The 17,313-nt window shown below is 44.3% G+C and overlaps 1 protein-coding gene and 1 long non-coding RNA gene across 3 annotated transcripts in view; one reads left to right on the forward strand and one right to left on the reverse strand.

Moving 5' to 3' along the window:
* Positions 1-17,313, reverse strand: part of LOC307201807 — an 80,506-nt gene that overhangs the window by 43,209 nt on the left and 19,984 nt on the right. The gene's annotated exons all lie outside the window — the stretch shown is intronic.
* The window catches only part of CACNG6 (calcium voltage-gated channel auxiliary subunit gamma 6), a 30,632-nt gene continuing 21,768 nt past the window's right edge, over positions 8,450-17,313 (forward strand). Inside the window, exon 1 of the mRNA XM_079951234.1 lies at positions 8,450-8,978. Within this exon, the coding sequence (XP_079807360.1) occupies positions 8,654-8,978 (325 nt within the window). The 5' untranslated portion in view covers positions 8,450-8,653. The remainder of the gene's footprint in view (positions 8,979-17,313) is intronic.

Below are 17,313 nucleotides of genomic sequence, written 5' to 3' on the forward strand. Positions count from 1 at the left end.
AAGTTTCTTAGGACTTGGTTGATTTACGTTGGTTGTTTTGTTTTTTTAAACAACAGTGGGATTACTATTTCCCCAGCGGAACTTGTGCCAACTGGCAAGCAATCGGTTTTACAATCCTGGTATCCTGATCCTGAACCATGCTCGACTTTGCTCCCCTTCTGCATGCAGAAACGGGTCTGCAGATCCTCACTGCCGATCCAGATGGATTTCCTTTTTTGACCGGGTGCCGCAAGATCCCAAGTGGCCCAATGTATAATGTATACCCCTTTCCATCTCCTTAGAAAACATAATCTCCCAGAAACTAGTTTTACTAACTGCTTTTCTCGGGGGTTGGACTCACATATCCTGCATCTGCAGCACGAGCCGAAGGGGAGACTGTAACTACAGTGCCAGGTTAATTAACTGGCACTGGCAGCAGGGGTGTCAGATCAGAACCACACTATTTATTTTTATAGCGACCCTAAAACATGGACTCAGGGAAGAGTTACAATAAATAGATGTTAACAAAATGGATATATTTCACCATTAATGGGGAAGGAGGAGGGGAAGGGGATGAGAAGGCAGAAATCAAAAACTAAACGTAAAAAATGACAAGACAGCCACCCGATTTCCACTTCTCTTTCTCCATGAATGAGAATAAAACTGGAACAGAATGTCTCACATTCGGCAAATATATAAAAAATATATATGTTAAAATAAAACTCTAACCAAATTGTATAACCAAACCAAAATGACTTTGGAAAGGGTGGTGCAGACTATTGCCACCTTAAACACACTTAGTAGGAAAGTAAGCACAATGAGAAGCGGTAGGACTTCGTTCTGATTAAGCATGCTTACTGTCTGGCTAATAAACCAGCTGACATAAAATTCAGGTCAAGAATTTTGGTTTGAAATTCTCCGACTGAAGAATTAAGGGTCAACCTATGAAGAATTCAAGGATCCCTGAATACAGCACGGTTTGATTTAGCCTTATTGTCAAAGACAATATGTTAAAACTTCAAAACAATTAAGTGCTTGGGTAATAGAAATATTGCTTGGTAAGAGGGTTGTCAGTGACTACTACACTCTCGTCTTTCAGTAGCTAATCTTATGGGAAAGCCATGTCTGAAAAAACAGTTAGAAACTGTGATTGTCTCTTTACTGTTTCTTCCTGCCTTTTAAGAAGTAGTATTTCCCCCCCTCATTTGTTTAAATGAAAGTGTATAGTTTTTTTCGGAGGGGGGGGCCGCTTAGAATTGTGTAAGGAGGTGGGCTTTTTTTCCTTTTTTGTGGTAATGTGAGAGGATGAACAATTTAAAATTTGAGAGGAAAAAAGTGTACGTTTTAAAATGTGCAATGAGAAAGAAAACCTTTCAGTGGAAAAGCCTCACCTGTTCTAATTTTTTTCTGTATAAAAGTGGGTTTCATATTAAAAAAAGACAAAAATACAAGAACATTTTTTTTTTCAGAGGGGCAAAATCCACTTGATTGTGCTACTTACTGGTGAATAAAGCAAGAGGAAGGGGGAAAAAACAATACAAATAAAAACAACAGTCTGTCTGTCATAACAACAACAAAATGCATGGATTTTTACTGGAATCTACCTTTCAAATAAAGTCCTATGAAAATATGTCCAGGGGAGGTTGTTACTGAGGGGAAGGGACACAGCCAAAATGGCTTATGTCACAAAAGGAGGCATTGCTCCCTTACTATTAACTACAGAGCTGCTTTCTAGAGGAGATCACAGACACACGGGCTGCATATGCCCCATGCATTTAAAGTACATGGCTTCCCCAAAAGATCACTGGGAACTATAGTTTACCCACCACAGAGCTACAGTTCCCAACACCCTTAACAGTTCCCGGGGTTCTTTGGTGGGGGAATCATGTGCGTTAAATATATTAGCCCCACTGTTCATCAAGTCTGCATTCTGGGGATTTTGAAAAGGTTGACCCCCCTTCTTTGCACTAGAGTAGGGACAGGGAACCTGTGGCCCTCTAGATCCTCTTGGGCTCAGCCAGCATGTCCAATGGGGACTGCAGTCCAGCAACACCTGGAGATTCTTTGCTAGGGTGAGCGGCTGCGCAGACAGCTAGCTCATAGGCAGCTCTCGGTCTCTCCCACTCTGTGGTCTCTATTTCCTTTGGGTGCCATCTCTTCCTTATGTTTGGCAGCAAGCTCGCTGTCAGGACATGTTTGAACTGTGGGAGAAAAGGAAAGAGGAGCACTAATCCACTAATCCAAGGTTTCAGGCAGGAGCCTTTCCCCAATTCTACCTGGAGACACCAGGGATTGAACCTGCGACCTCCTGCACACAGAGCAGATGTTCTACCGCTGAGCTTCAGCCTTCCCCTCTGACTGGCAGTGGCTCTCCAGCGGAGACAATTCACACCACTTGCTGCTGCAGGCAGTCATAGGGATGAGGCCTGATGCCTTCTGCAGTCAAAGCTTGTGTTCCCTGCTCCTGAGCTAGAACTCGCTAGCAGCCTCATGCTTGGCATTGTTTGGGAATTTGAAGAAACAAAATAATTTTGAAAACGATGGTTAACATCGGGGCAGTTTTCTGAAAGATTCAAAATGGCACCCAGTTGTATCCAAACATAGACAGAAACCAGCTCCATGATCTCTGGAACCATGATGCAAAATTGGTTAGCATCAGTGCAGTTCTCAAAGGTTTGATCCGCTTGGCATCCAGTTGTATCCAAACATAAGCAAAAACCTGTTCATCTATCTCATAAACCATTATGCAAAGATGTGGTTATGATATTTGGTTTGGAAAGGTTCAGGTAAGTCCATTTGTCTTTCTAGCCACATTGGCAAGTGGCTCCCCAGGGGCTCAGGCAGGTGGAGGGTCTTCCTCACCATTTGCTATCTGATCCTTTCAGCTGGAGATGTCAGAGATAAAGCCTGGATGTTTCAGCATGCAAAGCACATGAGTGCATGTTGTCTGACTAAGAACTAGTGGAGGCTGGTCCATTAGGGTGAATGGGGCACTGCCCCATCAACCTCAGACATTGTATGGGGTAAAAGTGCCATAGGATAAATAAATACTTCTTTATTTCCCAAAACGTCAACTCTTGTCACCTCTGCCCTTAGACGCTAACAGCTGTCACAGAGCAGTTTTGAGATGCAAATAATGTGCTAGCCTAGCTTGCTGCAAATAATGTGCTAGCCTAGCTTGTTGCTGACAAACCTGACTTAATTTTCAGCAAAGCCCCATGGTACAACCACACATTTCAGGTGTTAATAAAGCAAGACACACATAACAAAAAATTAATAAACAAAGCTGTACTCAATTCATCCTTCTTCCTGACAGCACAGCATGTCTTCTTGGCCTGCATCTCACTCCCTGCAGCACAGCACCCCCTACAGATCTCCCACTGCCATTTCCTGCCAGCCTTGAAACAGCTGTCATTTCATGCTAACTCAGTGTTTTTCCTCAGTCAGCTTGTGCTGAGAACACACAGCATCCCGCTTCCTGAGGGCAGCAGGGCGGGGGGACTGTGGCACCAGATGCTCAGGCCTGCTCCTAATTGCATGGATGAACACTCTAAAATCGCCACTTGGCCCTCTGTGGATTTTACTTAACACCTTCAGGCCTGGACCTTCCTGTCCTAGACTCCAATACTTTGGCCACCTCATGAGAAGAGAAGACTCCCTGGAAAAGACCCTGATGTTGGGAAAGATGGAGGGCACAAGGAGAAGGGGACGACAGAGGATGAGATGGTTGGAAAGTGTTCTCGAAGCTACCAGCATGACTTTGACCAAACTGTGGGAGGCAGTGGAAGACAGGAGTGCCTGGCGTGCTCTGGTCCATGGGGTCACGAAGAGTTGGACACGACTAAACAACTAAACAACAACAACAAAGCGTAATTTCATGAGAAAATCTGCCTCCTGATGGGCAACAGAGGGAACGCTGGACAATCAAAGGAGAGGTGCCCCTGGATTGCTGCAAAGCAACTGTGAGCCATTCAGAAAAACAGGAACATTGCTACTACGATACGATACGATACGATATCTTTATTGTCATTGTCCCTTGCGGAACAATGAAATTGAAAAACTACATAAAACTACATAAAAACTACATAAAACTACATAAAAACTACATAAAACTACCACAAAACTACATAAAACTACATAAAAACTACATAAAACTACATAAAACATTCAAAAACCCCTAAAAAACTCTAAAACCCCATTTTAAAATACACTATACTACAGAGACCCCTTATGCTGCGTTTAGAACCAGAATTGCATTAGCGTAGAAACTGTTTTTCAGGTGGCGAGTCCTGGCCTTTATAACCCTATACCTTCTTCCAGAAGGCAGAAGCTGAAAGAGATCATTTCCGGGGTGCGTACTATCATGTGCTATCTCTGCCGCTTTCTTATGGCACCTGGCAGCATAGATTTGATCTAAGGTGGGAAGAGTGCACCCAATAATTCTCTCTGCAGTCTTTACAAGCCTGGATAGCATTGTTTTTTCCCTGGCCGTGCAGCTCCCAAACCACACGCACAGACCATAAGTTAGCATGCTTTCCACAGTGCAATGGTACTACTCCCTTTCATATCTCCAATTTTCTTGAATAGATCTCTGGTTCTTCCCATTCTGTTGTTTTCCTCTATTTCTTTGCATTGCTCATTTAAGAAGGCCTTCTTGTCTCTCCTTGCTATTTTTTGGAAATCTGCATTCAAGTTTCATAAGAAATTAAAGCCAGACCTCATTAGAAGGGGCAAATTCCTCCAAATGATACATGTCTGCTGAGCATGCATGCTCCGCAGGAGTGACTCACCCTGCTCAGTTACTCTTATCTCCTGTTCTAAGCAAGGCTTGTGCAACAGGCATTTGAAAGCCATTTCAATGGCTCTCCGCTGTGTATGAAGGCAGGAGGAAGAACTAGGAGAAAGGAATTGGTGGTGGAGGGAAGACAGGAGCAGCCAGAAGAGCGAGAGACAGAAGGGAAAGGGGGACAACAGATGAGGTGCGGGGGGGGAGAGAGATAGGAGCAACAAAGAAGGGGGTGAGGAATCAGGAGCCAGAAACAGCAGGAGCAACAGGTGGAACAAGGGAAGAAAAAAACAGAGACTATATGGAGCGCACCAAGGTGAGAGCACATCATTCTGCAGCAGGTCTCAATTCCATTCTTAGGTTCTGAACAGGTGTCTCTGTGATGGAACACATGTTGACAACCTGCTCGGCCTCATTCCCCTTCCAGAAATCCAGGAATCTACGCAAGGTTGCAGGTGGTGATGCTTGCAACACAAACTGCAGTGTATTTCTGTACCCCCACCCCAAGAGGAATGTTGCTTTTCAGGGACATATGTAGCCAGCATGGAACAGGAGCCTTGTTCAGGCCTCTCAGGAGAGTGTGATAGCGGGAAGGGGGGAAAGATTTCTTCTGAAGGAGAGAAAGGAAGAAGTCTCCTCTCACCTCTCTGGAAGACTTCCCCTGCTCTGCCTTACAGCGCTAGAGATTTCAAACCCTGGGGGGCTGCCAACCCCCTGAATGTAATCACTTTGTAGTTAAATGGGGAGGGGAGTTTTTTGGTGAGAGGGAAAGAAAAAATGTATTTTTTTCCTTTTGTTTCTCCTGAAACATCCATGGGTGTTTTTTTAATCTCACAGCATGCATTCCACAACCCTAATCCTGTCCCCCTCTATTATTATTATCTCTCCCCCCCCCCCCCATTTTCCAGCTTCTTCTTCTCTCTCTCTTGCCACCACAGCATTCCATACATTCTGGAAGTTCACAGGTCCTTCCAGCCAACTTTTGCAAGATTAACTTTTCTTTTCCTTTTAAGCTGCAAATTTATAAACTTGGAAATCTCCAGAGTATATAAAAAGCGCCGTCCTATATTTGGGTGGCCCCATTTTGTTTCCAAACCGATAGACTTTCAACCGCCTGAGCCGCATTTGAGGGATAACAGTAATAGCAACAAGAACAACAATATGCAAGTAAGTTTAAAAATTATATCCAAGTCACCAAGCAAAAGGAAATATGAGGAGTGAAGAACTGGAAAACCAGCCATCGGCCATTGGGAACCACAATCCTCTCTCCCTAGCCTCATGGTCTACTTTCTTAATTAAGGATGAGATGATTGGACAGTGTTCTCGAAGCTACTAACATGAGTTTGACCAAACTGCAGGAGGCAGTGGAAGACAGGAGTGCCTGGCATGCTCTGGTCCATGGGGTGACAAAGAGTCAGACACGACTAAACGACTAAACAACAACAACATCATTCTTTTAATCCTCTATGTTCACACAGAGGATTAGATATTTAGATTTAGATTTAGATTTAGATTTAGATTTAGATTTAGATTTAGATTTAGATTTAGATTTAGATGCCGCTAAAAGGGTAGAGTGTCAACCCCCCCCCAAGTGTTTATACTTCTTCTTTCTTTCTTATTTTCTTTATTTTTGTCATCCTTCATTCCTTCCTCAATGTGTGTTGCACTTGACACCTATGCATGGCACCAGCCATACACATGACATTTTACGAAATACAAAAAGACAGGTCACTGCCCTGAGGAACCTACAGTTTGAAATTCTTCACAAGAGAGGCTTCTCTTATTTGGTAATATAAAATGCTCAGCTACGCTCGTGTAAGGAGATTAAGTTGGGATGGGGGAGAGAAATGATTCAGTTTGCATTTTAAAAGAAAATTTCTCTCTAATTCTCACTTTCTGAAACAATAAGTGAACCAAAATGCAGCTGTGCATCAAAATACAAACATTTTCTAATTTTGCAATGCAGTTTTCCCTGCCAAGTTATGTGTTGTTGTTGTTTAGTCGTTTAGCCGTGTCCAACTCTTCATGACCCCATGGACCAAAGCACGCCAGGCACTTCTGTCCTCCACTGCCTCCTATACATGCATATTTTCTATTTGAAAAATGTACTGTATTAGGGAAAGCTGCTTTGCAAAAATGTGTATATTAGGCAAAATTGCATACAAAAATTTACAGAATAAATCTGTTAGTTTCACATTTTCCCTGTCAGTTTCTGTTAATTTCCTGTCCAGTTCTCATTTTTTTCAAACTTAAATTCTATTCTGCACATTCCCACAGTGTGTGATTTTTTTTTAAGTCCTCAGAAAAAATCATCAGCATTTTCATGCGAATTTGCCCTATTTTTGCAAATAATTTTTCCCTCTTACAATGCATTTTTGTACACACACACACACACACACACACACACCCCAACATCAATATGTGCATTTTTAACCCTAATATGTGCATTTCCGTAGCCATTACTTGGCTGGAGCCCTGCAAAATCGCAAAATTCAAAAAAGGTGAAGTTCTAAGGTTGGTTGGGTTCAGGAATTGTTTCAGAAATCACAAGTTTGGTGGGCTTTCCTTTAAGTGCAAATGGAATTTGACTTCTCCCCCAGGAATAGTCCTTCAGATCTGTTTATGGGGCGGTTATAAGGCAAGGAGCAGTCTGCCTGAATTCATCCAGATTTACTTTTTCGGTAGTTATTCATCTTCCTGTTAATTGTTTGCCCATCCCACACTCTTCAGTCCACTCCCCCACCACTTTCCTAACCGCAAAAAGATCAAGTATTTTTTGTAAGAGGATTTGTTGCATCAGGCCAACAGAGCACATTAATTCCCTTTAATTGCTCAAATGTCTGGTACGCACTTGAATCCCTCCCACAAAACACTGATGGTCTGGAGATGACCACTTGCTAATCCTGACAACAAGCCGGAAAGGTCAGTCAGCATTGCTATTGTCTGTACTGTGTATTGGGGCGGGAGAGAGAAGGGAGGGCTGAGAGACAGCAGTTTGCCTAATGGGAAACTCACAGCCCCCCAGATGTTGTTGAACTCAAATGCCCATGGCCAGCATGGCTCAAAGAAAGGAGCTGTAGTCCAACAATGTCTGGAGGGCTACGGCTTCCCTACCTGGCCTAAGGAAAAGTCATAGCAGAGGAAAGATTTACAACTGCAAATGCAGAAGGAGGAAGCACTGGCATAATCGCTGGGAAAGCACTTGTTGGAAACAACGCTTGCTTCCCGTGGGACTTCTAAAGAAGTGTGCCTAGCAGTAGACCGACTTGTACATGATTTTAGTGCTGTGCATACTTGCTGTTAATCAGGGCAGTGTGAATCCAAAAGAGGTATTGCAGCCGGTGCAAGTTCCAGAGACTTGTGAAAATGCCTCGAGGTATTCCGGTCCCAGCAGGGGGTGCTGTCGTAAGGTGGGGCAAGAGGGTCCCCCCCCCCCTTGCTGCTGAAAGAGCTTTCCATTTTGGCCTCCGCATCATCAAAAAACTTCAGAGGCGCACAGGCACACACACATCCAGACTGTCTATGCGCCCTGGAGCCTTAAAATAACCCTGATTGCCTAGGCGATGAAGAGCAGGAACAGGTGCTCCGCACATTTGCCAAGGCGGCCGGGAGGGGGGGCGGGTGAGGTAGCTGCTGTTCCAACCCTGGCCTCACCCTGAGAAGCCAGGGCATTGGGTAGAGAAGGCAGGGGTGGGGTGAGGGTGGTCAAGCAACTTTTCAGCACTGCATGCAACGTGTTGACCTAGATAGGAGCCAAGAGAAGCTGCGAGGAGCCCTCACGGAAGACCCAGCTTAAAGCCTGGGGGGTTTGCAAACCGGGTTCCGGGTAGCTATTCTAGAGCCAAAATAGATCCCTTCAAAAGACAAGGGGGAGTAGGGCAAGGGGCTATGATGTGGCCAAATTTTTTCCTCCAGGACGAGGAGCAGCGCATGGGGGTGCGCACGCGGGCAGGGGTCAAGCGGCGCAAGGTCCTGACGGATGAGCAAGAGGGCAAGATCAAGCTGGCCTTCTTCGTGGCCATCGTGGGGATGACCCTGACAGTGCTGGCCGTGGGCACAGAATTCTGGGTGGAGCTCAACACCTACAAGCAGAACCAATCCCTCGTCTGCGAGGCGGCCCACTATGGCTTGTGGAAGTTTTGCCACAAGAAACTCTGGATGGACGTTGTGGAAGAGGAGAGGGCTACCTGTGGACCCGCAGAGCTGCCTGGAGGTAATGGTTTACCTGAGCATGTTCCCGTTTTCTTTTCCCTTACTCCCCACCCGACCCCACCCACACTTTCATAAACAAACACAGACACACACCCTGTTCCTGAAGTCGCCCCCTACCTTTGATCAGCTTCCTCCACTTCCCAACATTGTTGTGTCCAACCCCCACCCCCACCATCTTCTCTGCTATGCATCCGGGGAATGTGGGCTGGTGTTTCCATGTGATACAGCACGTTCAATGCATTACATGCAGGATCATAAGGGATGGGATGTGCGGACTAACAAGGGAAGATGGTGGCTAGATCTGGACTGCTGGTAGCCCCTGGTTAAGTGTGAGGCCCTCCTCCCCAGTTTAGTAAAGCCCTCCATTATCCATTCATCAATTAATTATCTCTTTGCATATGCCGCCCCTACCCAACACATTGTTCTCATCTATTTACCAAAAAGCAGTCCAGTGTTTTTGTCTTTCTCCCTTTCCTTTTTTGCTCCACCCCAGCCACATCCATCAGGCCTTCATGTGACCCGCGGCTCACAACCTCACCCTTGGCATCTGTTTGCAATTTCAGGCTTAGCCCAAGCACTTGCAATGCAGAATGCTGATGCGTTGATTACCTCCTGCTAATGAAGGATAATCTCCTTGCCTCTGCTAGCATCTTTCTTCCATCTCCCATTCTACAGGGAGAGGCTCTACCTGAATACAGTATAGCTTGAAACGGGGGAGTTATGGTTGAAAGTATCATCTTCTGTTTGACGTAAGGATGACAGTTCACAGAATCAGGAGCCTCCATAGAGACCCCAAAGCCAAGTTTTCCATACTAACTGTAACTGTTTTTTCACTGCATGTGTAAACTGGAAAGGAAAAAAAGAGTGCCTCTGAGACTATGCAGAGTGTCTGCCAGCTAACACTTAATCAAGACAACCAACACCCATGTATTTGATGTTAGATTAGCAGAGCTTCTAGGGAAAGATATGGCCAGGGCACTGGGGTGGGTAAGGGGGATTGCCCCTTTCAGAGATATTTTAGGCCTCCTTTATGAATATTAATGCACTTTTGAAAAATGGAACAGCCAAAGCAAACATGATGTTATTCACACAATTAGTAATTGAGCAAATGCTGTCTGCAATTAGACATAGCAAACCACTGATATAATAATAATAATAATAATAATAATAATAATAATAATAATTTATTATTTATACCCCACCCATTTGGCTGGGTTTCCCCAGCCACTCTGGACGGCTTCCAACAGAATATTAAAATACAATAGTGTGTCTATTTGCCCCCATCACGGTCCCAAACCAGACTGGGGGGCCCCACACAGCTATTGACTAATTAAAAAGGTTGGCTAATAGCATCGGGTCTGCTGCTGCCTTAAGACTGTCATTATTTTACTTATCAAGATATAAGCATAAGCAAAAGCAATGTAAGTAGTTTTCTACTCAATCATTCATTACAAAATCATGCAATTAAGTAACTGCAATATTGAACCCCCTGTATTTATCTTCTGGCTGTTCTGCAATGATTCTGCTCCTGCCCAGGCCCCATCGTCACAAAATCTCTGCCTACAAGTCTGTGTGGCTTTCAGGAAGGCTCAAAATGTGGCATTTCCCATTATAGGCATTGAGAAATGCATTAACCCAGCCATCTATTTGTGGGCCAATTTGCACGATGGTTTTCACTTCACGGCAGCAGGGCGTGGGTTCCATGTGCGCCACATGATGCACTGACTAGCTAATCTGTTCATCCGTCTCCCCTCCGTGATTTTTGTCTGTTTATTCTTTGTGTGTTTTCAGAATTGTTTTATTAGCAGCTTTGTGTGTGTGAAGTGGCGTTTTGGGTTTTGTTATTATTCTGCTGTTGGTAGGTCAGATTGTGGAGTTCTCACTGAAATCACTGGGAGTGCCTTAAACTTGAAAAACTTTTTTTTCAACACTTCCCCCCCCCCCTACTTGTATCTTAACTTATGGATAGAAGGAGTGGCTTCTTGGGCCATAAAGTGTTGTCAGCTGTTTTCATCCCTGAACCTCCATTTTGCAACAATAGGAAAAAGAAGGGCTTTGTTTCAGAGAAGCAGCGAGGAACTGCTTTTTAAATCTTTTAATCTCCCTCCTTTGGGAGGAAGGGTAGGATATAAATTGAAATAATAATGAATGAATAAACAACAACTTCATTTGTATTGCCGCATCCCGTGAAGCGCTGCAGAGTACTTTTAGCATTCGGTTTTGTCCAACGTGTCTGCCTGCCCACACACCAACTGACTCTTGCCAGTGGCAGAGGAAGCCGCTCGGGTGCCTGGACCCTGCGGTGGCGCGCCCAGGGACAGTGTGTGCCGCCCATAGGGGCGGGGCGAGGGCGGAGCGCACTGTAGGGCCTCCAGAGTCTGCCTGCCTCTTCCCACTCAGCTGCCCTACAGCTGGGGGGGGAGGCAGCAGGCAAACCTGCGCGCACCCAAGCCACCGCGTCTCTCCCAGGAGACCGCCTGGCATTTTGTGAGTGCTGCCTGGCATTTTGTCCCTCCCCCCTCAAGTGGTGACACCCGGGGCGGCCAGCAGCCACCGCACCCTCCTTCCTCCACCCCTGACTCTTGCACAGGCATTTGCCTGACTCCTCTCTCCATGAGAGAGAGAAAATGCTGTCTACTAATCAGCAACTTCCCACTGTAATCACTGGGCTGTGGCAAGGAATTCGATATTAATTTTATTAACATAGCACACTCTGCCCACCAAATGGCAATTCCATTTGTAAGATAAAGCGGCACAGCAATGTCTCAGCTGGGAAGAGCCACCCAGTACAGATTGCCCCTTAGTCTTCTCCTACAACAACCTCTGCAGGTGTGCAACTTAATCTTAACAAACATTTTCTTATTATTGTTAACTCTGAATTGGGCCTCTGTCTCATGCCTTACTAGACTATGCATTGGATGATAAGGTCTAGTTTGGATGGGAAATCAGTATTCAGAATTATAATCTGCGCAGGTCTATTTTCCGATTCTATTTTTTGTTTCCCCTGGCTTATGGTTTGGAAGCAGAGATCTTTCAAATAGTTCTTTTTCTCACTTGGCTGCTTTTAGACAGCTACGATGGGTCATTTGCAGAACTTATAAATGTGGCTTTGCACTGGAACCTGTGATCTCAAACTGGAGTTTAGAGACTTTGCATACACAGAAATACACATACAGGATTCCTCACTCACAGGAAAAACCCATACAGCTGATCTCCCCTGCCCCAAATAGGCTACATATCTAATTCTAAGCTGCAAGCATCTTGCGTTTCACTCCTGAACTTGTTTGCTCATTGTTATTGTTTATTCGCACATCTTTCAATGTAAATCCATTGCTTGGCTTTGAGGTTGAGTAAAATAAGGGACAGATGACAGAAGACTGGTAAAACTCATAAGTTGAAGAAAAGTTATTTTGGGGTTTCAGAGAGTCAGATTACATATTACAGTGGTACCTCAGGTTACATACGCTTCAGGTTACAGACTCTACTAACCCAGAAATAGTGCTTCAGGTTAAGAACTTTGCTTCAGGATGAGAACAGAAATCGTGCTCCGGCGGTGCGGCGACAGCAGGAGGCCCCATTAGCTAAAGTGGTGCTTCAGGTTAAGAACAGTTTCAGGTTAAGTATGGACCTCCGGAACGAATTAAGTACTTAACCTAAAGTACCACTGTACACCCAAAGATCCCTGGATGATCTCCCATTGCTGATGTTAAACGAAATACACCTGTAAGGAAGGAACACAGGAAGCTGCCTTATACCAAGTCAGAGCATTGATCTATCTTGCTCAGCATTGTCCACACTGACAGGGAAGTGGCTCTCCAGAGTTTCAGGCAGGGGTCTTCCCCAGCTCCACATGGGGATGCCAAGGAATGAGATTGGGACCTTCTGCATACAAAGGAGAGACTCCACCACCAATATGATTGAGGAAAAAACACAGAGGTTGAGGTTACTTAACCCTTTGCCCACACCCCTAGCCCATAGCTGTCAACTTTTCCCTTTTCTTGCGAGGAATCCTATTCGGAATAAGAGAATTTCCCTTTAAAAAAGGGAAACGTTGACAGCTATGCCCTAGCCCATGCTACTTTTCTGATCTAAACTGCTATACCACACAAACCTTTGGCTGTGCTGTAACCCCTCTGGACAGCAGTAATGTGGTAGCATTGGAGAAGCATTGCAGAACAACTAACGAAGCAGAATCAATTAACAACTTGTGCACTGTTGTGTCGAGAGTATGCTGCAGAATACATCCGCAATAAGAGACCAGTGTAGGGGGGGGGGCCTTCATTCATTCTGTCTGTGTCACACTGAAAGTGTAATATATATTTATACAGGTCAAGTACAAAAGAACAATGTGGGGGGTTTGGGAATTAAGTCAGCAGGCACAATGCTAACCTGCTGTTTGAAAACTATAGCGCGAGTATTCCTACATTTGCTCAGCTGAAAACGGCCCTCATGAGAGATTTCACAGCAATGTGAAACAGCTAAACTAGGTTTCAACCCGAGAACAAGGCAGTGGTGGGCTTGGGGCTTTAAATTTCAGCAGCACCCTGTTACAGCCTGAAGAGGAATGGGTGTGAAACCACAGTCAGCCTAAGGGAGAGCCACTGTGGGAACTCCTTTCTTCTTAGTCCTTAAAGGGAGGGGGGCACTTTCCCCTAATATAATTGATTTTTGGAGCTGTTTTTTTGTGAATCAGTGCACTTTGCCCTAATGTGTGCATTTTTGTACACATTTGTGTCTGTGTGTGTACAAAATTCAGAGAAGTGCAAATTTCAAAGAATCCCTGTGTTACAGTTTGTGTGTTCTCCAAATTATGTAGTTTCTCATTAAACTGCAAAACAAAATCAAGTTTCTCTCCCATTCCTAATGTTCGCATATATGCACTTGCGCACAGTGCTGGTACAGGACACTTTGATGCCTGAAGCAGGGCCCAAATAACGGGTCCCCATTTCCTAGTAGGGTCAATACTTTGAAAGGTTTTGCTTGCTTCACTCTCCTTCATGACAGAGCCGACCCTATGTCCACACACTGGGGACAGAAAGAGAGGCAGAAAGATTTCACCTTATTTGGCCTTCACTCCTGTCATCCAAGACAGTCATTTTTAAGAGATTCAGATCCACATTGAAGGATGGAGGATGAATTCGGTTCATTTCACATTTAAAGGCAGATACACCTAATTTGCACCTGCCAAAACAATACGTGAACACAATCATCCTTCAGAAGTCTCATTAATCCAAATTGCAAATGTCACTCGAGCCAAATAATGTGTTCAAGGAGCATAGATAAGTGTGTATAAATGTGCATATTAGTGAGAATAACATTAAAAAGTGCATTGTATTTGCAAAATATGCAAATTAGGAAAAAATGCATATACAAATATGTGTATTAGGAGTAATGCACACTGAAAAAGCTGGCATATTTTCATAAGGACTTTTAAAAAATTACAAACTGGCACAGTAATGTGAACTGAACTTCAGATATGAACAATGAGAAAATGAGCAAAACTGAAATTGACAGATTTGCTCATCATATCCCATATCTAACCCCCATTTCTTAGATTTCCAGGAAACTGTCATGATCATTAAACACAAAGGGAGAATTCCTGCCCCTTCAATTAGAGAGAATTTCAAATGGTCCAGGTTGTCATGCAGGGATGCAAAATTCTGTTCCTCCTGAAATTTCCTGTCCTACACAACTTTAAAAGGTTTTAAGAGTATTATAATCCTTTGCTTCTGCACTGACACATCAGATGGGTTTTCTGAAACACCTTGCCACTAGCCACTATCTGGAGTTGTTTCTGAATTTCACCTAAATCCAAATCTCAGGAAATTTGGAGTAGCCTGTTCAGGGGAAACATCTACAGAGATTTCTTGGGATACACACACACACACACACACACACACACACACACACGATTTTCTGGGAATGATTCATGTATCTCTTCTCAGTGTTGAAGACAAGGTGTTAGTCTGTAGTCCCGGAAAGCATTACAGTGGTACATCTGGTTACGTACTTAATTCGTTCCGGAGGTGCGTTCTTAAACTGAAACTGTTCTTAACCTGAAGACCACTTTAGTTAATGGGGCCTCCCGCTGCTGCCACGCAGCTGCCGCGCGATTTCTGTTCTCATCCTGAAGCAAAGTTCTTAACCTGAGGTACTATTTCTGGGTTAGCAGAGTCTGTAACCTGAAGCGTATGTAACCCGAGGTACCACTGTACTCTTTGCACTTGAGATATGCTAATATCAGCTATTGATTACATTTACATCCCACTCTTCCTCTGAGGAGTTTGGGGGTAACACACATGGTGCCCCCTTTCACCCCCACCACATCCCTGGCAAGCATATTGGGCCAAGAGAAGGTGACTCTCCTAAGGTCATCCAGTGACTTTCATGATGGAGTACAGATTTGTATCTGCGTCTACCCTAGTCCTTGTTTGCATTTCCTTGCCAGGTTTTTAACAGTGCTGAAAGACTCCTTGTTCAAGTGTGGATTATTTGATGGTGTTTTAATCAGTCTCTTTCTTTCTTTCTTTCTTTCTTTCTTTCTTTCTTTCTTTCTATTTTATTCATCAGTTTCTTTCTTTATTATTTTGTTTAGACCATTTCTATACTGCTTAATATGTATAAGAAATATCCAAAGGCAGTGTACAGAAAACAAAAACAACAGTTATGCAACTCTGCTCTTTATAGCATTTGCTCTCTAATGCAGAGGTGGGCAGCTGAGGTCCTGGGGAGCAGATACAGACCATAAGACCATTTTATTTGGCCTTTGGCAGTCCTAACCAATTTTCATCAGGATGTAGTAAAAAGTTTGTTCCCCATCTTTTTGCTCATAAGGGAAAAGCAAGAAAAATGTTACAAAGCTATACACAAAGGAGACACTCCTCGCTTTAATTATCCTCTCTTGGATTTTTTTATGTCATATTTATGAAATTTGAGCTGTGCCTGAGTCCACGTGCTCTGTAACTTATGAAACCTTTACTGCTAGATAGTCCCAACTTTACTATGGGTGAGGTGTCAGCTCATATACAGAAAATATAGTTCTGGTCTCCAGACTTCCTACTAGAGAACACATTTGCCCCTGAGAAAAAGGCAAGGTGCCTGTTCATGGTTTAATCCCCCTTCCCCCCTGAGAACTTAAACTTTCAGTTTTTTATATATTAAATTTAGAAGCTATAAAACAAGCAGGTTCACTTTTTTAAAAAAATGCCCCTCCGTCCCTTCTATATTAGTTAATTCCTGCTACCAACTACATGTTCTGGGGGGAAGGGGAGGGAGGTGAGGAATCCATTAAGGGCTGCACATCAATCATGATTATGCATATCATTCCACAGTGAGAGCCACTGAATAGCTAAAGCCAAAAAGAGCATTTGTGTCTTTTAGACTTCCTTATATGTGATGTGTGCTATTGAATTTGCATAATGTATTCCTTTTCTAGCATTTGGGGTGTGTCTCACCGAGTGAGTTGGGAGGAGAAGATAAAGCACAGTATTTCTCTACAAATGTCTGAATTTTCTATTGCACAGTGTCTGCTTCTTTAAATGCAAAGATCCTCTGGTGCATGGAATCTTGTTTATAGAGTATCAGGTGTTTTGATGTAGGCAGAGATTTGGTGGTGATGAAGTCGCCTCTGGCAGTAATCGACTAGAGCTGCGCTAGCATCACAGAAGGACAAAGCATGTCTCTGAATGTCATTGGCTAACACAGTCTGGGCCTAGAGCGGGGAATGGCAGGAAGCAATATGTAAGGAAGAAAGGACGGAAGTTGCAGAGGGCTTAGGGAAGAATGAGGCAGGGGCCGGACAATACAGCAACCTAGGTAAGCTGGGGCAGAGGGTATGGTCCAGAAGGAAGGAGGAGACAGAAAGCTTGGAAAGCGATTGGGCAGAGGAGTGAAATGCGTATGTCATGGTGAGGAGGTAGAGGTGAAGAAGGCTGAAGTTTGCCTATTAGTGTCTTAAAATGATGGATCAAACTAATGTTTATTTATACTATTACTAGGGACAGCAAACCCCTGCTCACTCTACTCCCCAACCCCACCTACTTGCCAACCCCTTCCTACTCCCCAGTGGCGTAGCGTGGGGGGTGCAGGGGGGGGCCGGCCGCACCGGGCGCAACATCTGGGGGTTAGGGAAATCCACGGGTTAGGGGGCGCAAATCCATGGGTTAGGGGGCGCAAATTACTTGCCTTGCCCCGGGTGCTGATAACCCACGCTACTGAGGCACGGCTTCTAATTGGCTGCAGGAGCTTCTTGCACTCAAGTGGAAGCCGTGTCAGATGTTCATCTTCTGGAAAATGTTCAAAAACCGGAACACTTACTTCTGGGATTTTGGTGTTTG

This window comes from Podarcis cretensis (genome assembly GCF_951804945.1).
Source record: "Podarcis cretensis genome assembly, chromosome: 13".
Lineage (NCBI taxonomy): Eukaryota > Metazoa > Chordata > Lepidosauria > Squamata > Lacertidae > Podarcis > Podarcis cretensis.